The sequence below is a fragment of the Drosophila nasuta genome, chromosome 2L (genome assembly GCF_023558535.2).
Source record: "Drosophila nasuta strain 15112-1781.00 chromosome 2L, ASM2355853v1, whole genome shotgun sequence".
Taxonomy (NCBI): Eukaryota; Metazoa; Arthropoda; class Insecta; order Diptera; family Drosophilidae; genus Drosophila; species Drosophila nasuta.
The window spans coordinates 5795745-5821202 of record NC_083455.1 but is presented as its reverse complement, the minus strand read 5'-3'; the positions used below and the strand labels follow the sequence as shown (position 1 = coordinate 5821202).

At 38.0% G+C, this 25458-nt stretch overlaps 3 protein-coding genes across 3 annotated transcripts; 2 read left to right on the top strand and 1 right to left on the bottom strand.

The window, feature by feature from the left end:
* The first annotated feature begins 191 nt into the window (after window positions 1–191).
* LOC132799001 (polypeptide N-acetylgalactosaminyltransferase 35A) lies at window positions 192–2523 on the top strand. Its single transcript, XM_060811098.1, has one exon. The coding sequence runs from the start codon at window positions 356–358 to the stop codon at window positions 2240–2242; it is 1887 nt and encodes a 628-aa protein (XP_060667081.1). The 5' UTR covers window positions 192–355; the 3' UTR covers window positions 2243–2523.
* Window positions 2524–2778: 255 nt separating this feature from the next.
* On the top strand, window positions 2779–7238 carry LOC132798999 (DNA mismatch repair protein spellchecker 1). Its single transcript, XM_060811096.1, has 6 exons — window positions 2779–3003; window positions 3070–3119; window positions 3181–3974; window positions 4984–6068; window positions 6133–6365; window positions 6427–7238. The coding sequence occupies exons 1-6, from the start codon at window positions 2955–2957 to the stop codon at window positions 6973–6975; spliced, it is 2760 nt and encodes a 919-aa protein (XP_060667079.1). The 5' UTR covers window positions 2779–2954; the 3' UTR covers window positions 6976–7238.
* Window positions 7239–7728: 490 nt separating this feature from the next.
* On the bottom strand, window positions 7729–20439 carry LOC132798998 (voltage-dependent calcium channel subunit alpha-2/delta-3). Its single transcript, XM_060811094.1, has 10 exons — window positions 19177–20439; window positions 12936–14442; window positions 12799–12876; window positions 12352–12728; window positions 12145–12296; window positions 11186–11691; window positions 10870–11112; window positions 10242–10335; window positions 9757–10181; window positions 7729–9352 (listed from the first exon to the last, which is right to left on the bottom strand). The coding sequence occupies exons 1-10, from the start codon at window positions 19344–19346 to the stop codon at window positions 9239–9241; spliced, it is 3666 nt and encodes a 1221-aa protein (XP_060667077.1). The 5' UTR covers window positions 19347–20439; the 3' UTR covers window positions 7729–9238.
* Between the last annotated feature and the right edge of the window lie 5019 nt (window positions 20440–25458).

Below are 25458 nucleotides of genomic sequence, written 5' to 3'. Positions count from 1 at the left end.
CATGCCCCTCAGCTGTTGAGGAAGCTGATAGCTACATAGGAAATACAGAATTTATATAAATATATCTCATCTACAAAACTGGTAGCTTAAAAATTTCAAAGAATGCGCCAATGCTTGCAACTAGTTTTGCAAAAGCGTCTAATAAGAAATGGCAACGCCTTCACCTAATCGATAGGGGCACGATATCGATAACAGCTGCTGGTATGCAAATTAATTGAATTTAATTAAGCTTAGCCAACAAAAAATATTGACACCGCATAAAATCCGGTTTTACTACACTTTGCAAGATATGCAGTGATGAAGTTTCGCTTAAACGGTGTTGAACGATTTACTAACACGACGCACTTAACCACGTATGATGCAAATCAAGCGCCTGCTATGCAAATCCTGCACTCTCGGCTCGCTCCTAATTGCGGCTGTTTGGACAGTGGGACTTTTGCTCTACATGCATATGCTGCGTAGCTCTATTCCAGCGGCTGGCTGGAATACTGCACCACGAGCTGAAATGAATTACAAAGCTCAAGTAACCGTTGGCTGTCGACCGGAGTTCTTCAACTACTCTGGCAAAGAAGATCTGGTCACGGAGGAACAGCCCAAGCAGCTCGAGTTACTAGGCGTGGTGCGGAATAAGCAGGATAAATATATTCGAGACATTGGTTACAAGCATCATGCATTCAATGCGCTTGTGTCTAACAACATCGGACTCTATCGCGACATACCCGACACCAGACACAAGGTGTGTCAGGCGGAGCTGCCTGATATGGAGCTGCCTCAGGCCTCGATCATCATGTGCTTCTATAATGAGCACAAGATGACGTTGATGCGCTCTATAAAAACAGTACTGGAACGCACCCCCGACCAACTGCTCAAGGAGATCATACTGGTGGACGACAACAGCGATTTGCCGGAGCTTGAGTTTCATCTGCTGGCCGATCTTCATGCCCGGCTTAAGTACGATAATCTGCGCTACATACGCAACGAGCAGCGGGAGGGTTTAATACGTTCGCGGGTCATTGGAGCACGTGATGCGAGTGGTGATGTATTGGTTTTTCTCGACTCGCACATCGAAGTGAATCGTCAGTGGTTGGAGCCGTTGATGCATCTGGTGCAGCAGGAGAATGCCACGTTGGCGGTGCCCGTAATTGATCTTATAAATGCAGATACCTTTGAGTATACGTCGAGTCCGTTGGTGCGCGGTGGCTTCAATTGGGGACTTCATTTTCGCTGGGAGCATTTACCGGATGGCACCCTCAAGGTTCCGGAGGATTTCAAGGGACCGTTCCGTTCGCCAACGATGGCAGGCGGTTTATTTGCGGTGAATCGTTTGTACTTCCAGCACATTGGCGAATACGATATGGCCATGGATATTTGGGGTGGCGAGAACATAGAGATCTCCTTCCGTGTTTGGCAATGTGGCGGTGCCATCAAGATTGTGCCCTGCTCCCGTGTCGGACACATTTTTCGGAAGCGACGTCCCTACACGGCACCAGATGGCGCCAACACGATGTTGAAGAACTCTTTACGTTTGGCGCACGTTTGGATGGACAACTACAAGGATTACTATCTGAAGCATGAGAAAGTACCGAAGGACTATGACTTTGGAGACATAAGCGCGCGGTTGGCGCTGCGTGAGCGCCTGAAGTGCCATGACTTTGCCTGGTATCTGCAGAATGTTTATCCCGAGTTGCGAGTGCCTGGAGAGGAGCCAAAGAAGTCAGCGGCAGCAGCAGCGCCCATTTTCCAGCCTTGGCATTCACGTAAGCGCAACTATCTGGACTCCTTCCAGCTGCGTCTTGCGGGCACACAGCTTTGTGCGTCGGTTGTGGCGCCCAAGGTGAAGGGATTCTGGAAGAAAGGCAGTAGTTTGACATTGCAACCCTGTCGCGGCCGAGCACCCAATCAACTGTGGTACGAGACAGAGAAATCGGAAATCATCTTGGATAAGCTGTTGTGCTTGGAGGCTGCAGACGATGCGCTGGTCATCATTAACAAGTGCCATGAGATGCTTGGCGATCAGCAGTGGCGACACACCAGGAACAAGGACAGTCCCGTCTACAACATGGCCAAGGGCACATGTCTAAGAGCTGCAGCAGCCGAAGTGGGTGCCAAGATCAGTCTGGACTTGTGCTCCAAGGCGGGCAATGTGGGCGGTGCCTGGGATATAGTATTAATGAAACAGGATCAAAAAGCTGTAGGAGGCGGAGGAGATCAACAACCAAAGCCGGACAGGCAGCTGCTGTGAGCGGCGGTCTCTCGTACTCAAGATATTAGACTGATGTTAGTCTCTAAGTAAATAGTTGATTGATGTTGATTGATTGATTGATTGCTGTATTAAGTTTAAATTAGTCTGTATTTTTCCACACCGCGTAGTTGATAAAGCCAAGTGTAAACAAGTTTTTATTGATTTAAAACCGAATTTTACAAGTATTCTTTAGTTAAAATCAAAGCATTTCAGTTTTATAATATTAAGTCTTGGCTGTAAATAAATAATCCCTTTATAAATAAACTGATTCCGTAAAACAAGTTTAGGCAACTAGCTTGACCGATGGGGATTACCATCCACAAATTATTGATTTGACTCTAATGTGTGTTTAAGAAAGATGGAAAAGTTGACATTAATTTGTATGAGAATACAAAATTATTATCTTACACTTTGATTCTAAATTTCCAATCATAAAATTCAAATTCAATAGAAATAACTAATTTTGATATTTAAATGATAATACACTAATTACACCTCACATATTGAACTCGATTATTTTAGCCGGCAATCGATAACTATTTGCTGTTAACGTACATTATTTGAAAGTATCATTCTATCATGTCCAAAGACAGCTGTTTTGTGCGATTCTTGGCGTTCACTAACACTGAATTATTCGCGTCGTTTTCATTGAGTGGCGCGTAAATTGGCAATTTGTTTAAAGAGGCTTTATTAAACACATAAAAAAGTAAGAATGGAAGGAAAATCAATTGTGAGCAGACAAGAGCCGGTGCTGCATCTAGGTAAGCGTAATAAAGCAGCCCAATTACAATATAATTACACTTAAATGCGCATTTACTCTGCACCAGATACAAATGCACGTCGCAATTTCATAAAATTCCACAACAAGCTGGGCGAGGTGAGTTCTGCTATGCAGCTTTAACTTCTGCGACTAAATTTAAATTCTCACCACCACCCAGAAACCTAACTCGACGGTGCGTTTTTTTGATCAAACCGATTGCTACACTGTTCATGGCAACGGTGACTGCGAACAAGTGGCTAAAATTGTTTATAAATCTACCGCCTATGTGCACTTGTTGCTGCCCGATGACAAGAAGGAAACGCTGCAGTATGTGGCCATGTCCAAGTCCAACTTTGACCTCGCCGTGCGTGAGCTGCTTTTGGTGCGCAATCTACGTGTTGAAGTGTATGTGAAACGTTCTTCCGATTGGCATCTGGAGTATAGTGGTTCACCCGGCAATCTGCTTCAGTTCGAGGATATTTTGTTTTCCAACAAAGAGGTGCTGGTGGGAAATAGCATCATTGCGCTGCAGCTTAAAGTGGAAGCTGGCACACAGAGGCGTGTGGGCGTGGCTGCCGTGGAGCAAAATGATTGCACCTTTCAGCTGCTCGAATTCGTGGATGATGATTTCTTTACGGAACTGGAGGCCACTGTGGTGCTATTGGGACCCAAGGAATGTCTGTTGCCCTCGGCTGAGGGCGAATATGCGGCTGTCAAAGCACTCTTGGAACGCAATGGCGTCATGATCACTGTGCCCAAAAAGGAAAGCGTTGCAAATCGCAATGATCTGTTACAAGACTTGAATCGTTTGTTGCGTTTTGCCAAGGGACAGCAGGAGGATGCCAACGGACTTAAGGAGCTACAGTTGCAGCTAGCTTCAGAGGCCTTACGAGTGGCAATTAAATACTTGGACTTGGTCAATGATGCGGGCAACTTGGGACACTATGAACTAAAGCAGTTGGATCTTAAGCGGTAGGAAATATGTTTTTTATAATTTAAAAAAGCTTTCAAATAACAATCTTTATATTGAGGCGAACGCTTCAATATTTATAGTTATCTTATACGGGAATGATTAGGAAAGTTTACTCTGTCTTTACGCGTATCCTCATGATCTTATAAATTGCCCATGCTGCATTTATCAGAGTGGGTGGTAAAATTTCTTTGTTTTATACATCTTTCAAGTATGTGTGCTACCCATTTTGAATGAAAGCAAAATATTGCGTTATTATTTTCAAAATATACCAAAATACTACAAAAATACTAAAAATATAATAAGTGATATATTTAGTATATCGATATAGTACCGCATTCAAAATATACCATAGGCGGCAAAATATACCAGATTGTCAGCCAAAGCAACTAAGACCCCTAGTAAGTAGGCGATTTTGACCATACAAAAATATTTCTTTAATAACTTCGACAATTTTTATCTGATCGCAACCAAATTTTCAGGAATCATAACTACTATAGTTATTATTGTATATGGGATATATTACTAGTGGTCTTCGTTGCTTTGGCCGACAATCTGGTGCATTGTGCCGTCTATGGTATATTTTGAGTGTGGTACTATATCGATATACCAAACATACAAGTTGGTATATTTTTAGTATTTTTAATACTTTCGGTATATTTTGAAAATAATACCGCAATATTTTGCTTTTATTCAAAATGGGTAGCGGGTATCTCACAGTAGAGCACACTCGACTGTAACTTTCTTACTTGTTTTAACATAAAAATATTTAATACTCATATCCTGCCTTATCCTTCGGTTAAATTAACTTCATTTTAACGTAAATAGGTCTGGTATTTAGCATTATTATGACAGACGAGATAGGAGACGTTTACTTCAGCTGGGTAGTAGTCTAAAACTCGATCCAAATTGAGAATAATAGATATTTTCGTTTGCAATACTATTTTTTCTTTTATATAATAGTAATAATCTCTTGGCCAAACTGTAAATTAATTGATTTGATTTATGCAGCTTTGTACACCTGGACGCAACTGCAGTGGCTGCTCTGAACATTATGCCCAAACCAGGCACGCATCCATCGATGCCCTCGTATCGTTGGCAAAGCATTCTGGGTGTCCTTGATCATTGTCGCACGCCGCAAGGACATCGTCTCATGGCACAGTGGGTGAAGCAGCCTCTGCGCAGTTGTGAGATTCTCAATGATCGCCACAACATTGTGCAATGCTTGCTGGAGTCTCCACATACGCTGGACATGCTTAGTCTGGATTATTTGAAGCGCATACCAGATATTCTGATGCTCACCAAGAAGCTAATGCGTCGCAAGGCCACATTACAGGATCTATTTCGCATTTATCAGGTCATATTGCGCACTCCAAAAATATTGCAGCTGCTGATTGAGCTGGATAACAGCACAGTGCAAAGCGTGTTGTGTGCACCCTTTAAAAGTTTCCTCGAGGATTTAACAGGGCTCAAGCAAATGGTTGAGCAGGTGGTAGATTTTGAGGCCATCGAGAAGGGCGAGTATTTGGTCAAGGGTTCTTTTGACAGTCGTCTTATGGAGCTGCAGCAAACCATGGCTGAGTTATACAAGAAAATGGAACGTCTGCAGAGCAAATGCAATGAAGAACTCGAGCTGGACGGCAAGCTGCTCAAGCTGGAAAATGTGGCAAAATTGGGCTATCATTTTCGCATCACACTCAAAGATGATTCGGTGCTGCGTAAGAATAAAAACTATCGCATTGTGGATGTGATCAAGGGCGGCGTGCGTTTCACCTCCGACAAGCTAGAAGGCTATGCCGATGAGTTTGCTAGCTGCCGTACTCGCTACGAGGAGCAGCAGCAGTCCATTGTTGAGGAGATTATCCAGGTGGCAGTGGGTTATGCGGCGCCATTAACTTCACTAAACAATGAACTCGCCCAGCTGGATTGCCTGGTTAGTTTTGCCAACGCTGCTCGAAGTGCTCCGACGCCATATGTGCGTCCCAAGATGCTGCCCGAAGGCGCCGGTCAGCTGCAGCTTGATGATGTGCGACATCCATGCCTGGAGCTACAGGAGCATGTCAGCTTTATAGCCAACAGTGTCGAGTTTGAAAAGGGTGAGCTTTTTATTAACCCTGCTCCAATTGCAGTCCATATTATTATAATTGCTTTCTTTTGCAGATAAATGTAACATGTTCATCATAACGGGTCCCAATATGGGCGGCAAAAGCACTTACATACGTTCCGTGGGCACAGCTGTGTTAATGGCACATGTCGGTGCCTTTGTGCCCTGCAGCTTGGCCACCATTAGCATGGTGGACTCGATATTAGGCCGCGTTGGAGCCAGCGATAACATTATCAAAGGCCTGAGCACATTTATGGTGGAAATGATTGAAACCTCTGGCATTATAAGGGTGAGCTTGAACTTTTAGTATTCTAAAAACCATATTTATATTCTTCTATATACCAACACAGACTGCTACGGATAAATCTCTGGTAATTATTGATGAACTCGGACGTGGAACGTCCACTTATGAGGGCTGTGGTATTGCCTGGTCTATAGCTGAGCACCTAGCAAAGCAAACTAAGTGCTTCACACTTTTTGCCACGCATTTCCATGAAATTACCAAATTGGCTGAAACATTGTCCACAGTGAAAAATTGCCACATGGCTGCTGTAGCCGATGCGGACAACTTTACGCTACTTTATCAAGTGCGACCTGGTGTCATGGAGAAAAGTTTTGGCATACAGGTGGCGCGTTTGGCTAATTTTCCAGAGCATGTGGTGCAGAATGCCCAAGAGGTTTACAATGAATTTGAGGATGAGCATGCAGACAAGCAAAATCAAACGGATAAGGATCTGCTCGATAAGATACAAGTGGCCATAGAGCAGCTATCGACTGCTGGCAATAATACCGAGATCAATGTGGAGGATCTTACAACGTTGGTCGCACAATTTGCAAAGGATATTAAACAGCTGGATAGCGATTACTTCAAATCTGTGCTCAGCACCACCGAGGCTTAGTTTGAAAGCTAAATAAAATTGAATCAATTTGAGGGTTAATCTTAAATGTATAGAAATGCATATTCCATCCATTGAAAGTCGCTCAGTTTATTATTTTAACATTTATTGGTCTTTTTTCTTATTAGCTGTAAAAGTTTCTTTTTTATTATTAATATTTTTGTGTACATATTGTATCAGTTTTAAACCGTTTCTGTGTTAAACATCGAATTTGCATACGAAGTGTTTTAAATTTGCTAATGAAATTATAAAATATTGTTCTATTATATTATTTGTAATATTAATGTGTTTAGTTTAGTGGACATTTGTTTATTTAAGGTGCACACATGGCTTGTTTTACACAAATCCTTTTCGAATTCCATATTTCTCAAAATTAAAATTAAAATCGAACAACTAAGGAGTTGTCTTCTTTAAAAAATGTTTATGGGTATGGGATTAAATCTTGAATGGAATTCGAAATAGAATTGATTTGTTGTTTATTTTGTAATCCATGTATATCATTTGATTTATTACGAATTATAATTAGCGATTTATTTTCATTTAATACATCTTACAACGTTTAAACACTCCAAAAAATAAATATTGTATTAGTACTCGTAATATAAACATTTAATTAGTTTTAGTTCATTTGTTTATTTTCAGTTTTTTTGTTTTTGTTTTTTTTTCGTAAATTACATTTAATAGTTAACTGTTTGCGTTTAAAATTTCCATCTTCATTTTGATTTCCATTATGTTTTAATTCGAAAATAAACTGAATTAAAAATTTAATATTTATAAATTACATTTATTTTTCTATGCGTAAATTCATAAAATGTTTCGAAATACGATACAAAGGCAATTAGGTTGTTTTTGGTTTTTTGTGTTTTTCAATGTCTTGTTTTTTTTTTTTTATAACGTTCGTGTATATGATGACTAATTTTGTTTAGATAAAAGATTATAGACAAAGTTTGCAACGAAATTGCGGTTGTTGAAAATAGTATTGCATCATTTAAGGTGGTCCAATTTGCTATCCCTTGCAGAGGATACTAGAATAGTGACACGTTTTGTTAATAGCTGTATAGTAGTATAGTTTACTATTTCAAACGATGTATTTAACGGGAGGCACAACAAGAAGATTCTGTAAGTTAAACTCAAACAATTTTGACATAGAAGTTTATCATCACTTTAAAATGTAGTGACCCTTCTGCAAGGGTTTTTGAGAACTGTTTTTCGTAGTTTTCATAATATATATCCGAGTGCATTTGTGGTTTTGTGCGAGTGTAAAATAAAGTTACCGCAAGTAGAAAAAACAATCTTTATAAATACTCGGTACATATACAATAAATGTGTATACAAAACCATATAAAAACTTCGGATAGCAGTTTACGAATATTTATGTAAACATTGAATATATTAAATTTAGTGTTGGTTTTATTTTTTACATTATATAATCGTATTAAGTTGTATAATTAAAAGTTTTTTTTGATTGTATATGAAAAAGCTAATGAATTTTGAAAGACTTTTTATATTGTTCGGTTGGGCTTAGGGACGAAATATTTATAGTATTCTTCTGTATCTCTTTGTGGTGTCAGTGTGTGTGTATGTGTTTAACAATTTATTTAAATTTACGTTCCGTTTATAAAATTCAACTTATTTTATAAAATTACAAAAATAATTGTTTTTTTTTTTTATTATTTTTGTTTGCGTTCGCTTCTCGTTAATATTTGGCATAGGTTGTACCATGTGAAACTATAAAAATAGTTAATGAAACGTGGGCTCTTTTGCTAGTATCATGTATTTAACAAATACATAGTATATAAAAATAAAACTTAACTTCTTTTTTTTTTGTGCGAGATTCGCAAAGTGTCTGTCGAATGTGTGAAAATATAAAACGAAAATAGAAAATTTAAAAGCGGACTCTTCTGTGTATCAAATATTGCAAAAGGTATATTATATACTTTTGAGGTAAAGTCGATAAAAACCATTGGATTCGACTGTTCCACATATTTCGATTAGGACTTAATAAAGTAAAACGATTCCTTTTCTTAACATTTGGCGTATTTTGTAAGTCTAAAAGTTGAAATTGTTGTTTTGTTATTGCTGCTAAACATGTATTAGTTAGTTAGAGATTGTGCCATTTTAGTTGGTATCTGGTAACTGGTTTAGTTGTTGTTAAACATTCGACTAAAATTGTACTACACAATAGTTTACAATCTAAAAAACAAACAGATCGCAATAGTACATAGGTATATAGTATACATATATATGCTTGTATAGGTTCTATCAACTAGATGCGCATAAAGCAACGCGTCAAGTAAAACATCAAAATTATGGTCAACGGCAGCAGCTGTGCCGTCAGTCGAAGCCGCGAGGCATTTCCGCAATACGTGAAATTTTGCTCCTAAAAAAAGTGTATATATTCATTATTAATGTATTGTCATATAGGTAGAAATTTAGTATAGATATTCTTCGTTATTATTTAAATGAGAAGATTGGTGTTAAGTACATATTGGCACTTCACTTATCGAACTAATAATTTTATTATTTTTATTTATTTAAAGTGAGAAAATAATGCTGCTACGTGAATTTTGGTACTAAATATAGTAAAATTAAATGCAAATGTGATATGGGAGTATATAGAGTGGCTCTTAAGTGCAAATGTGATATGGGAGTATATAGAGTGGCTCTTAAGTGCAAATGTGATATGGGAGTATATAGAGTGGCTCTTAAGTGAAATGTGATATGGGACCATATTGATATAATGACATTTAAGAATAAATTATTTTTGGCTTTAATGTAACTCACATTATCATGCACCGTGAAGCATTCTTCAATGCGCCGACGTTCGTAGAAGCTCATGTTGAGCTTGTAGCATGGATATGCGGATTCGTAACTCGTGATGCGTGTTGGCTCGGTGGTAAGGCGAACGTTGCGCGATGGCATCAGCACATTGACCACCACCAGCAACAGATTCGAGTAGGGTATCTTTTTAACCAGAAATGGACGTGTCGATGGCACCGTCACATAGTCATTGATGCCCACGAGTGACTCGGGTTGAAGCGAATAAAGTGTGGATTGCATATCGCAAGGCGTATATTTGGGCTCCGGCTCAGGCGCTTGAAATATTGCATCACCATCATCGCCATCCTCTTTGGGCTTCGCTGCCGATTGTGAGTTGCTGTCGCCGACTGCCACATATTCGTCCTCGATATTGTCCAAGTATTCCATGACTGCCAACAAAAAAATGTGTAAGAAAATCGTATATTCTAATCAATTACTAAAGTACTTACAGGGCGCTCCATCCGCCCACCATTGTACCCTTTGGTAGTGCCAGAATAGCTGCGCTATTAGCCATTTCCAAGTGAGACTCAACAATTTTAATGGCTGTAGATGAAATGAACAGTAAAACAATTAAATATACAAAACTAAATATAATTGGAAAATACAAAATTCGTCGTATAATTTTCAATTTGAGACAGTACCCCATTCAAAATTCAGAGTATAAAATATACGAGATTGTCAGCCAAAGTATATATTATATCTTTAATCTTTAATAACTTACAAATTTTATTTGATCGCAACCGAAAAGATTATAGTTATTATTGTATGTACATAAAATCGCTTCAAAATTACGCTTGTTATTTTTAATTAAATTAAATTTTTAATTAAAAGAGGGTATAGAGCTATTTATCCCATAACAAAAAGAATGTAAGACAATATATGTATGTAGAATCTACATTGTATATGTATTAAAACGGTTAAAAAAATGGCAAATTTCATTTTTATATTTGTGTTTTTATATAAATGGAGTTAATTGTTTTGGCCGCGGTAGTTAATTCTTTCGATATGCCCATATTAATACTGAATATTAATTCTAATTTAAATTATTTTGGCCCTTAACCAAACTAATCCACTTACATGCAACAGACTGTGACCATCGCTGGGAGATGTTGGTTCTTCTTTGCAGAGAGCCTGAAAGTCGTAGACTTCGATGCTTTGGAAGATGCCCTTTTCTACCATGGCAGCCATGACATCGCCATGGAATTCTCCAAAGAACTTGCCTGTAGTATTCAAATTCTGGCCGACCACGATGTAGGCATTGTTATCGATAACCACACAATCGACATCATCATCAGTGCAGATAGGAAGGCAATTATTGCACTGTGCATATCGGGAATCGGAAATGGGTTGTAAGCTTTAAAGTTTTACAAAATTAAAAAATGAAACTACGTACATTGTCAACGGCTGTAATGTTGAAGAATCGTTCATACATCCGAGTTTGGGAGAACTGGAATCCAACGACACAGGCGGGCGCCTCCTTGCCGCCATCTCTGGGGAAGATTGCATGCGAGGCTGTCACCTTCAGATCACTGTCCTCGAGCGGATCGTTGTAATGCTTCACCGAATAGACAAAACTCTCGGTGTTGTCCTGATGGTGTTGCAATATGGCGCTCTTGTACCATGTCTCATCAATTGCCGTCGTATGATAATCGCCAAACTCCTGATCCGTATCCACCTCCACTTCGCCGAAGATGAATTGCCAGCGTGTCAATCCACTCATTGTGGCCACAAAACGTAAAGTAGCCCCAAATTTTTCGATCAGTTGTCGTTCCTTTTCATTTTCAAACTTCCATTCGCCGTAGCTAAAGTTGGTCACCTTGGCGTCAAAGATGAGCAAGTGCACCAGCTCCTTGTTGCAGTAGTAGGCATCATCTCCGAGTGTCTTTCGTCCACAGTTTACTAAGGAGCAATAATAAGGATTCATTAGAACAAATTCACGAATTTAATAATAGTTAAACGTTTGATATAAAATTGGAGTTCTGAATTGATATTGTACCATATTTAAAATAAATCATACAATCATTAAATCTTCAATAATTTCTAACATTTATATATTATCGATATTTTTAGGAATCATAAATACTCTAGGATCATTATTACATTTGCTATTCGAATTTTATCAAATTTTGATAATTCGGAGGCGAAAAAATCAGAATTCTTGCTTTGCAAAGAAAAATCAAACATAGTAAAAATTGGTGGAAAGAAAAATGTAAGAGGGGTAAAATCACAGGTATAGTTAATAAAATATATTTTGCTATTTTTAGAGAAAAGTAATAATTCTAATAGGTCTGCATGAGGGATATGTAATTAAAACTAACGAATACTTTTAAATTTCTTTCGGTTTCGACTTACGATCGTCTTTGTCATCAAAATCGGACTCTTCTTCCGCATATTGTTCTGGAAATTTCCAGTCGAGCCTCATCATCTTCTCTAGAAATTCCCGTAACTCTGCCTCAGGCGTCTTAAACTCATGACCCTCCAGATAGTGGTACTTGCAATAGACCCTAAGCAAAGCATGTTCAGTAGGTTTTTAACTAAGTTTTTCAAACTTCATCTTACCAATCCGGATGCACTTTCCAGTTTTCACCAATGAAGAACTCTGAGATGTTCACCTTCATGTGCTTGTTCTTGTCCACCTCATCGCCCACTTTGATCCATGTCTTGCCATAATCGCTCGGCATAACAATCCCCAATGTGAAAGGGGTATTTGGTAGGGGGGCGAAGAAGTAGTCCTGCTTCTCCTCAGAGACGCGTCGCATTTTATCGTAGTGGAATTTGACGGAGATGTCCTTAAACTCCTTGGCCTCGTGATTCACCATAGCACGGCGTATATTTAGAATAGATTCACCCGGTTCACGGGGGCTTTGATCTTCGAAAAGATGTTCGACTTCGGTAAAATCGATGCTATTATAATTGGGATTCATTTTTCCGTTCGACTGCAACAATATGATATTATATATTAAATGATGATTACAAAATTTGAGAACTAATTCGTTCAATGCTTACGCCTATGGGACGCAGATCTGGATGGAGCAGCACATAGCCATTGTTGGACACCACAAATGAGTAGCCATTGACGCCAAGCTGTTGAAGATGATTAGAATTAGAAAAGCAAACATTCTAACAGGATAAAGAACACGCACCTTGTAGGGCAGCGTCAGCTTGTCAATGTCCTCGACAGGCACATCTGTTCCGGCCACGCCTAGGAGACGAGCTCGACGATTGGTACTGTTCTCATGGCAATAGGAACGATCAAAGGCTGGCACTCCGACGGCAATCATAAGACGCGGCCTTCGTTCTGTTGAGTTCAACGGATCGTATGTTTTGTCGGTGAAGGCATGCGTCCAAGTGGGCGGATGTTGAACGTCCTGCAGCACCAACGGCGTCGCAATCACGTCGACATACTTCAGCACTTCCTCGTGCACTTCGTCGAGAGTTTGAACATGTGAATAGTAGCCACGATTCATGCATGCCATTAGCTGAATCTCTCGCACCTTGGTCACCTCCTTGCCCAGCAGATACGTAAAGATGCGGACATTCATTTTCGAGGTTCCATTGTCCCCATTGCCCCAGTTGTATTGCTCGAATACTTCCGTCGTATTACCAGCAACGCCGTCAGTAACCAGCATTATGGCCTGATTGCAGTTGGTGGTTTCATTGCATCTACGATTTATATAATAGTTGCGTAGGATTTGAAAGGCATAATCATAAGCTTCTGTAAGATTCGCATAATCTTTGGGATCTTTAAGTTTAGCAATGGCTGAATTGAAGGTCTCAATATTCTCGGGCGTGGCCTGGACGAGGGCATCTTTGAAGCAGGGCACAATGCCCGTAACATTGTTCGAATACCTGAAGATCGTAAAGAAATCATTGTTCGAGAAAGAGTCCAATATGCTGCGTATGGTGAACTTGGCCACATGAAGGCGATGACCCGTCATCGAACCCGAATAATCCAGCAATATGACTATGTCCTTCGAGCACGTGGCCGTCTCAATGTACCACGATCTCTTGCGGCAATCGTACGTATCCGCATCCAGTTTATTGGTCCGCGAATCCGTCCATTGTGCGGCCGGATAATGCCGTAGAATTCCCGTGTCGGAGCCAAAGTATTGCCAGGAGAGAGCAGGATCTGATTGATAATTCTGACGGAATACCTCGTCCAGTTGCTCTGACCATTGAATGGTCCTAAGTACAGTGCTCTTACGATCCCAGACATTCGACGGTACATGCACCGAAGAATGCTCTGTGTCCACGGATATATTGTAGAAATGTGTATCCGGATTCAGTTGCATATCGCGATACATATACGAATATTCCGCCTCATTTGGTTCCAGTTGTTCGGAACTGTTGCCATTGAAAGTGGAATATTTGCTGGAATAGTAGGTGAAATTCGATTCCGCATATGTCTGATTAAATTCAAAGTTCTCATTGACTATCTCGGCCTTCTCCTGAATGCATCGCACTGCTTCCATTTTGCGTGCCAACATTTTCCCCACATTTGCGGTTATAGATTGGATCAGTTCGGTGCCATTCTTGAGTTCGACGCGGGCATTATATTCCTTGTATTTCTCCTTTACCTGCTGGGACTTGGTTATCTTTTGGGCCAGTAAATACAGTTCATCTCCAAATTGTGTCGCCCATTTTCCAACACTGCAAATGTAAGAGGAAACAAAGAGCTAATGTAATTATGGAATTGTGTATTAAAATAAAAAATCCAAGAAATAATTATATGTATTAAACAAATTTTTTCTTTAATACGAATTTAAAAGAAAACAAATAATAGTATATTTTTTAGTAGTTAATTATCAATATTATTTATTGACAATAATAGATAATGTTGATAGAACACTAACTCAGTAGATGCCCCTGCTTATTGCCTACATATGAAAAAATTGACAAAATCTCGAGAGATCCTAAAAATGTATTGTTTGTAACCACATGATGCTTGTTTTTTTATTACAGCAGTAATTTGCCAGGCGCTTTGTAAGAGAACAAATCTAAAAAAGGCGGATGCAAAAACAATCTGGCAACCACAAATGAAATGTCAACCACCTGTCGACGTGCAACTACAACAAGGCCGCTAATTAAATTAGCGCACATGTCTGTCACGAGAGTGTTGGTAACAAGTGCGACGCTTGACAAGATGATGGTAGGGGGGCCATACGAAATGTTATTGTGTGTTTGTGTGTGTGTCAAAGAAAGCATCTAAGCCAAAGGCCTTCGCAGCAGCGACGCTGGCAGCGAGCAGAAACAGCTGTGATGTCCCATAACTTGGGTGTGAGTGTGAGCGTGTATGTATGTATGTGTGAGTGCGAAATCAACAAGTGCCCAGTTAATGCGCGCGCATGCCTGACAAGAAACTGCAAGTTCAAATGCTCTTAATATAATATACTCTTAAATTGCAGAATGCCCTACAACTGTGTTTATATTAGTTCTTTGACGTGTTTGATTGTTGTTTGTAATATCAAGTTTAAATTGTTAATAAATATCCATATTTTTGTAATATTTGCCCCTTTAGATTAATCCTTACAACTACGAATTAAATAATATTTTTCATTTAAATAGAAACTGGTAATTAAATAATATTTTGCATTTGTAGGATATTCAAAGTGTCTGCTGTCTAGCTTTTCCACTCTGTAGTTTGGCTGCAGAGCATACCTGCGCACAGCTTTCTCGCTCATGCTCTATTTCATTTTGTGTTCACTTTTCGTTCTCTTTCTGTTTGCTCTCTTTCTTTGTTGGTGGTGCCGCTGCCGGCGGCGCTGCTGTGGCCATTTTCAATTCAATGCTTTGGTCCGTTGTCGCTTTGCCTTTGACACACTTATTTAGCGTGTGTTCAAGTGCTGCCTGTTTTCGCTGTTGTCGCTGACGACGCTGCCTTTAGTCAAGTGAAATATCATGTTGTTGTAGTTGTAACGAGCTTTTTATTTCATTTTGGAGTTGTTCAATTAAATTTGCAACATTCCTTTGTGGCACGGACCAATGGGCAGCTCTTGTCTGCCTGCCTCATATTGTTCTCAATGGGCTCCGTTGTTGTTATCTGCTCAAATCCGTCTGGCTAGCTGTGCGAGGGCGTAGACGTGGCCAACAGAGCATTGCTAGCATGAACAGGCTGCCAAGTTTTTGCTTTGTACATTCCGGTTTTATTTACTTTTTACTATTGCACTATCTACCTATCAAAGATTAGCCAGCTGGGTATATTTATATACCATATTTCTATATATTCATAATTTCTTTGATGTTGGTTAATTTTCATTCCTCTTTTTGTTATTTATAAAAATAAAAAAAAAAATTAAATTTGTATAATTAGTTGTATATTAATAAAACTACAATAAGCAATTTTTAGCAATTTCAATATATTTATTTGAGTCTGTAAATTTCAGCATTTATTTATACTAGTGGTATTAATCTATCACTTTCAGTATTTACATAAGTATAAAAATTATTGCTCGAAATAATACTGAACATTTTATAGCAATCGGATGCTCTATAAGAATTTTTCTTTAATGACTAAATATAAATACCATATTTTGAAAGAATCGAATAGTTAACAAAAAGAGTTAATCACTAAATAAAGTTGAAGTTGTATATAATTCTTATTCATACAAAATTCATTCTAGAACACAGATACCTTACAAAAATGTATGTCATTATTCTTCACTTGTTAGTATATTTAGTATATACTATTATAGATTTACTATGATATATGTATATATGGATGAGCCGATTTTAATATGCAACCATTCAAACTACTTTTATCTTGTCTATGGCATATATTGAAAACTATTCCAGAAATAAAAAAATTTCACGCAGAGTTAAATTTTATGGCTCTCTGAGGATATATATTTGAATCCAATTAAATTTTAAGTAGTTCTATGATAAGAAAAACCGGCTGCAAGATAAACATTTAAAAATAATCGGTCATACGTCTTTGCGTATTTTTAAACAAATTTTATTGAAATTCTCAAATATCAAATGTGCTGTCAGGTCATAAATTATAGGCAGAGACTTTAGCTGATGAAACTATATATTTTTTATTTGTATATTTTTCAAATAGAACAATCTGTGGTTAGCTATTGTTCATGCAGTGAAAGCTCTTTAAAGTGAGCACTAAAAACGCTGCCCCGGGAGTTTTGCTTCCATTGAGGGTGGGTGACTCTTCGAAGCATTGTGTTTAGTCTAATAATTGGAGCTTATTTTGAAATCCCAAACTAAATGCTCTGAACACGTAAAGCTATCCATTAGCGCTGCCTGCCTGTTCGTGAAGCTTTCAGTGTGTGCAGTTATTCATATATGTTAGTATGTAGGTCGCCTTTCTTATTCTTAGCACTATTCCACAGTGTATTATAAATGGTGATATCATGGAACAGTTGAGAGCTCTGTGGCACGCCCCAAACAAATTTCATAATTAATCTGACTAAATGGATATATGGCTAAGTAATAAGAGGATTGTTTTTATAATCTTCGACGATGGGCCTTGGTATAAAGGATTCGCCAAATGGCTTCTTTAGACAACAATATTCCTTTTTGCCTTTGGTTTGTGAACGGTGCATGTCAAAGTCAAATTGAACTACACGCCAGCTATTAATTAGATTTTCTACATACATATATGATTTAATTACATTTCCTAATTGTATTTGCATACTTTGCTTGTGACAAGTTGCTAAGGTTTGGCTTGATTAAATTGACACGCCCCCCAAAGCGCCCTATATATTCAGGCGTCAAATTAATCGCACGACTTTCAGCAGCCCCACAAAATGCCCAATAAAATATGCATTACGCGCAAATAGGCGGCTGTTGTACCTGCTGTGGCCCCAAGTCAACATGTCTGACAAATAATTCTTTTATGTGACTTATGAAAACTGGGCCCAAAAGCAGTCAGCTGTACACAAGGAACAACAACATTAGCAACAATAACAACAACAACAACAACAACAACAACGAAGCCGACAACAACTGTAAAATCGTCAGCGAGAGTAGCTGAATTGTGGGAAAATACGCTGACGCGCACACAGGCATTTACTCTCTCATACACACTCACACACACATATATATATATATATATATATACATATATATAATGCACACACACTTGTATATACGCGACAAATAAAAATTCAAGACAAAAGACAAAATGCGTAAACACGCAAAAAGCAAAGGCAGAAAAACACAGACGGACCGTTACAATTGGCACTATACGAATGGTTTACACTCTACACGTATACTAAACAATGTTCCAAGTTACTTCGAAGTATTATAAGCGATCCACCAAAAGCAGAAAACACATATTATGATTTTTGCGGTTGATACAAGAGTTGAACTTAAGACTAAACTTAAGGCTGGAAATGTGTTTTATTTTGAAAATTATTGTATACTGAAAAAAATGTTAAAATCAAGACCTTAAAAATTGGGTTCTTAAAATAATACCAATTTAAGCAGAAATTCTTAAAACTAAGAACAATAGTCTCCAAAACGCCAAATTCTCAAAATAAGTCAAAAAATTCTAGAATTACGAAATTCTATAATCCATTTAAATTCTTACTTTGAGAGTCCTCGGATAAAACATTGCTTGCAGTCTAGTCTAAGTGTTCTTGGCGCACTTTTTAGAAAAAAAATTCGCAGTACCAAAACTTTGTTTTCAGTGTGGCAACATTTATCGCTGTGACTTATTATTATGAATGTTACGAATATTTGAAATATTGTAAAGATTATTATAATCAAAGAAATGAAAAATTCCAAATTATTTTAAACATTATATTTTGATTAATACAGATTTTGCAATACTATTTAGGTTATTACAAAGAAGACGCACTCTAAAACTGATTACATTATTGGTAAAATATTTTTTTATATTTCTTTAAATACTAATTTTATTTTGCCATGATTTAATTATCGCATTCGTTTCATTGTTTTCCAAAAAGTATATTTGACGAAGTAGTTAGCTAACTCTTTTCTGATGATCTAGTAATAATGTGGGTAATTTTTCTTTTCAAATATACAAATTAAATTTAATAATCAAATGAAGGTATTCGGTAATGATTAATTCGATACCCTACAAATTCCTACGGCGCACATGCCCAAGTCACGAAACGTAGGGCAAGCGATAAGAAACGTGTGGAGGTGGCTGCTGCCAAAAAAATTAGCATAAAGTGTACGAAAAATTAACAAGCGACAACGACAACCCAACAAGGACGAAGTAGTCGAAAAACATGATTATGATGACGATGATGATGATGATGATGATGATGATGATAATGTAGATTGTGGTGAGAACACGCCCTTTAATTTAGTTGTTTTCAAAGCGCCAAAATGCCTCGAATACAACAACAAAGTTTAAGTTTTTTAAATCATAAATGAATATAAGCGATATTTGGGGAAACTTACGCTTCGTCCGCGGCGGAGGCGTGCACCAGCATAGGGGATAAATGGGTGGTGCCGCCATGAGGTGTCGTTGGCGGACCGCAGATCAGCAACAACAAGAGCGGCTGGGAGACAAGAAATGCGGTCAAAATGACAGCGAAATGTGTCATCAACTTTTCACATGTACCAAACATTTTTCTAGCATTTTCCGGTCTTTTGTTGTTTGCTGCTTGTGCACAGACACACACACACAATCTTTTAGCACACCACACACTAAACGTTTTAGCAATGCACTTGCGACTATTGAAGCATTTGCCAAATGTTTTTGCTACCAAATTTGGTATACAATTTTGGGTGGAGTCGCGACGTCAGCAGCGAGCAGCAAGCAGCGATGCTGACGCTAGCGTTTGGCGATGGCGATGGCGTTGACGCTGGCGCCAGGCGCAAAATTTTTGCCAATAATTTTTCACCACACACACACAATCGCGGCGACGCGGCGTATGCGTAATATTTAAGTTATTGCATACGAGAGGAGCAGAAAGAAAGTTGGAACACACACGCAAAATTCAATAGTCTTCGTATTCGACGTAATTTTCGTTAATTTTCTTTAATTTATTTTCAGCTGCACACCGAATTTAGTTTTCCTCAGCTGTGCGTACAATTTTCTATATATAAACTTTTGCTCTTAGCGCGGCCCGTCGTTTTGATTACACATATGGCACACTGTCACTGTACGCGTGTGTGTGTGTGGGTCTCTTCATGAGTGTATGAGTGTACGATAGTGCCTGTGTGCGCTGTTCACTTTCCGCTTTTCCGCTGAATTTCGGCTACCGACAACGACGAAGAGCTGCGTCTGACTAAATCGGAAAATTCGAATGCGGCCTGGCCCAACCTTTGGCTAAGAGCGAGAGAGCGAGAGAACGACACGACGAGAGAGCGTTTATTTAGACTTTCTCTGTGGTTGTCCTATTTTTAATTTTCCTCTCCTACGCTCGCGCTGTCTCTTCGGTTTTCCTTTCGCTCAGTTGTTTACGTTTAGTTGGAATAGCCAAACAGCTGTTTGGGGATTTTTCTTATCGCGTTTATCTATTGATTTTGTGATGAGGGAATCCATTCGGAGTCTCCCATCCATTGGCACTCCATGTGTTTGCTTTTCTTATTGGCTGTTCTCCTTTGTGCCGCATATTCACAACAGAGAGCCATCATATTGCTCTGTGCCGCAAGAGTGGAAATTTGAGAGCATTTTCTTTCTCAGAGAATGAGTTCTTCTAGAGCCTACATATATTACTATATTATTATTATTATAATATTCGGCATTTTTCTGACACTCTCCATTTGAATGACTACTATTCCTACTTATCTTTCTAGTCTGAGTTGTTTTCGTTAGTGTATTTATATTCAAGTTTTATTTATTTGCCATGGGCCATTTTATTCAATTTTTTTTATATATTTAGCGAGAAGCAAAAATGTTCCCTACATATTCGAAACTGCGCATAGGAGTATATATTTAAATTTAGTTCCGACAATGTTATATTTCAGGTATTTACATATCAGACTTTTCTAAAGATCTTGTGATATCTAGTTGTGCTTATGTTACTGGTCAGTGAAGTAAAGTAGAGTTTAAAGAATTACAAAATTAATCATCGTTATGGACATAGTATTCATAACAAAAGTAAATATCTTACATCAGAAGACTAAATAAACACAAATATCATATCATCATAATTATGCTAGTTTTAAATACTAAATTCTGTAAAATGAACTTTTTGAATTATATCAATAGTTTTCAGTTATCAAATCTAATTACGCATATACCAAGTACAATAAGCCCAAATATCACGTATCCTCATTTTACGAGTATGTAAATTTGTTAAATTACATAATTAGCTTCCCTTTAAATGAAATTCCAAAGATGATAAACAAAATAAATACAAATATCATATCATCTTATTATGTAACACACACATAATTATGCGGGTTTGAAATACTTAAAAGACTGCGGCAATGCTGCGAACCTCATGAACATACATATTTAACCAATGAAATTTTAATGCTGAAGCAGATTTGATTGAAACGAATTAGCGTTAAGCTCTTTTAATTCTATGAATAATTGATTTATTCTGCGTTCGCTGCCGTTAATGTTTCATAAATCCAAATTAGACTGTGGGGAATTTCGACGCATTTTCGCGCCAAATCGGTTTTTATTTCGGGGAGCTAAGCTCAGCATGAAAAACCAATTTTGGCGGCTCGGCGCAAAACAATTTACACACACTCGCACACATACTCTCTCATCCGTAAACAGATACAAATACATGCATACATATGTAGACGAGAAAGTTCAAGTGTGCCTGCCGCAGTCACAGCTCGCACATCACAATAAGGACATGCGGAGGAGCAAGCATCCACTTCAACAGGAGGCGGGCAACTGCGGGCAACCAAACAATGTGGTTGAGGAGAACCAACCATAGACATGATAATGACGATGACGATGATGTCGACGCACTTAGTCAAATTTTTAATGAACTCAACAACGTTTTACTTTTAAAAAAAACCACAAGAACAGCAAACAGCAACCGCAAGCATCAAAAGCAAAAGCAAAGGCAGAGGTAACAGCAGAAGGATCGCCGGACGAAGGACAGTGCAGTTGGCTGCAGTTGACTCCTGAGTGCAAAGAGGCCAGACTGTCATAAGCTTGTCACTGCAAATTTGTTGTTGTATGTTTTTTTACATCTGCAGAGAGGTAGGCTTAATTACGAGCTGGCATTTTTTAGCATAGCATACTTTTTAGGGCGCCCTCTCTGCAGCATTATGAAGATAATTTGTGGCAGTTGGCAAGTACTCACATACACAGAGACACTCAAAGTGAGAGCGAGAGATGGGCAAACATATGAGTTTGTATGGGGAAACAAACCTTTTCGGGGCTTATCGCAGGAAGGTGAAGCACACTGCTTGGTTTTGGTAGCATATAAAGTGGCTTGTGCGCATTTCATTTGCATGAAATTTATGAGCCATAAGACTCTGCATAAGTGTAGCCTACTTATAGGCGACTGGAACTGACATCCTTTTGATGCTGATTACGCTTTAGGCCACACACACACACACACAAACACACACAACTGATGTGTGTGAACTCTTAATTAGTTTGTAGCAACCGCAAAGCTATAAACACCTCAGAACAGCAGTTTGGAATATCCTAAACATCTTTCAATAAATCATACGAAAGGGCAAAGATGCAAAGGAAAGCAAAACAACTTCGATAATTGACAGTGCCAGAAGAAAAAGGAAAACCAATCGAATAGTATGCCTTGAAGCACATCATAAACTTTTAGCAATTGGAAAGTTTGCCTGCTTTTTTCGACGCTCCCTCGAGGGCAATCGCTTCGACAATATTTCGCAACATGAACTTGTACTTTTTTATATCTGCCATGAATAAAAAAGAAGGAATTGATAATCAAGAAAATGATACAAAAAAATAAAAGTGGAAACAGAAGTAAGCAACCTCAAATGGTAAAGGGTGTCCCCAGTAAAAAATAAATAAGGTGTTAAGATCAAGAATTAAATATTGAAGATTACAATATGCCAATATGGAACCAAGAAGTTCTTAAATTCAACATAAAATTTGATAGAAATTCTAAATTGAATTGAAAAATCTCAAAATTCAACCGAAATTTTAAATCAAGATCAAGCGTTCTAAAATTTAGATTGCTTAAAATAAAACAAAAATAAAAATGGATTTACATGTTATTTTTTTTATCTATATTTTTTACACATTTCGGTATGTTGTCAAATTTTTGTTATATTTGTAACAATTATAACACTTACTCCTTTTTTATATAGATCAGCGACTACACCACACAATGATTTTGAGCATATTCACTACTAAGCTAACAGCAAGAGCACCCGAATCTAATTTTAAGAGAAAGGAATTCCAACATTTTAAAAAACAAGAGCAAAATTTGAATTTGAAATCTTTTAGAACGTAAAAAAGACTTTTTAATCTCAAAGCGAGGCTGAAGAAATATCTCTTGTCTTAAGATTTTTTCCACCTAAGAATCTTTTTGCAAGATTTTCTTCTTTTTTTGAGATCGAAAAATCTTAAACCAAAATTCGCAATCCTCTTTTAATTATAGATTGTATCTATGTGTGTAAAATAAATTAATGGTTTATTAATTCGTATTTCATTTTCAATCACAAAGGATAATAATATAATAATAATAATAATATAATACAAATAATATTTTGTATGCAATTAACCATTTTTATTATGGGAAGTGCATTTTGATGTTTTATAGTCCTCGTATTAGATGAGAACATTTTGATACTTGACAACATTTGCATCACCCTGTTTCGCCATAGGCGAACGCCCATCAATTGCTTGAGCAGTCATCTATTTTTTATTCCGCTTTGCTGCTTCTAGCTACGGTCACCATTGCAACAACAACAACAACAACAACAATAACAACACCAAGAACGAGAACAACATCAACTATAACAGCAGAGTCATCTAAAAAAATTGTTAAGAGGTTGACACCAGTTTGTGTTGTCATTTGCCATTGCCATTTTTCCATTGGACCGGTGCCAATTGCACGACAATTTTTTGTACTGCCAGAATATCCTTTCTCTCTTTGTCGACATGAATATTTTATGTATTTATTGAAATGCAATTTTATACGCTTTTTTTCCTGATATTTCGAGTGTGCTGTTGGCATTGAAATGTAATGGGAATCGACATTCGCTCGACAAATGTGGGCGAGTCCTTTGAAGAGCATGCCATCAGCATTGTTGGCTGAAGTAAACTTTCGATAGTTGCAATTTTTGTTTTGGTTTTATTTTTTTTTTTTGCGCTTGGCTTAAATTGTAAAAAGTCAGTTTTGGTGAACACACCCTCGTTGGCTTTGTTGCTTGTTACTCACAGTTGGTTGACGCTGTTTTATGTGCCAATGGCCAACATTTCGTTTTGACCACATGTCCTTAACCAAAATGTTGTTGCCATGCCATACAGTAGAAGCATTTTTGTGCAGTCACTGGAAACAATCAGTTGCCAAACGATGGCGATGAGAGAGCGAGAGAGTTCAATTCAGTTTGCTGGTTATTTGGATGTCCTTTAGCGACTCTGAACGTTAACTTTGACAACTAGCGCGTAGTTAAAACTCGGCAGGCACATTAATTAAACATAATTTAGTTCGCATCGCATTTAATTGCATATGAGTTGCATGACGCATGAAATGAGTCCATCGAGCTGAACTTTAGCACCAAAACGTATCCTCTTGCCGGTGCGCAGGATAATTTATGGACTTGTGCCCATTTGCAGTGGATGTGCCGTAAATTATGGCCACTTCAGCACGCGTCCTTGTATCCTTTTTCTCTCCCCCACCCCACCCACACATACACAACAGTGTTGTTGTGTGACTTTATTGTTATCTCCATTTCTCTTTACACATCCTCACCCACACCAAAAAAATCACGTATACGCATTGTGGGCCAACCCGAATGAAATGTGATTAAATAATTCGAGGCCGAAATGTCCTCATTACGTAGCCCGCAGTTTAATTAATTTATACTTTAGCTAATTTGTAATTAGCATTATTGAAAAAACAGTTAAATCATTCGCACGTGCTGTGCTTTGACCTTTGCAATTTTGTGCTGTTTGTGGCTTTTCATATCAAAAACCGCTAATTAGTCTGCCATTAATTGAGTAGTGTTTGTGACAATACTCAAATGTGAGTAGCGTTTAAATGTTTGCAACGATTTAATAGCAGGGGTGAGCGTTAAGCAACATAAAAGTTTAAGAATTCGGGAAATTACTGATCGATAATTTGATTTTTAATTTGTATACTTGCTACCCAAGGGGTAGCATGCTTTTACTGCAAATAGTGGCTAGTGGTTACCTCATAGTCGAGCGTATTCGTCTGTAGTTTTCTTACTTGTTTTCTTTTGGTTCTGAACAACGCTTAAATTTTTGACCACGAACTGTGTTATTCATAGTTCTCAGATTAAAGAGATTATTGTCTATATTAAGTGTTTTTTTTTTATATATTTTTAAGGTATGATGGGCGCTTCATATCATTAAGAGAGATTAAATTGACGTTGAAAACTCAGTTCTTATCTCATCCAAAACTGTGAGAATTGTAGACTTAATTCGTGCAAATTGTGGAAACTTTAAGCCAGTTCAAGCTGAAATTGTCCACGTTTAATCCACTCAAATTGCTGCAAACACTAATCCATAATTGTTTCTAGCATCAACTTTGGCATTTAGAACAGACTTGTGATATCATCGTGTGACCCCGTGACCACTTTGCTCAATGC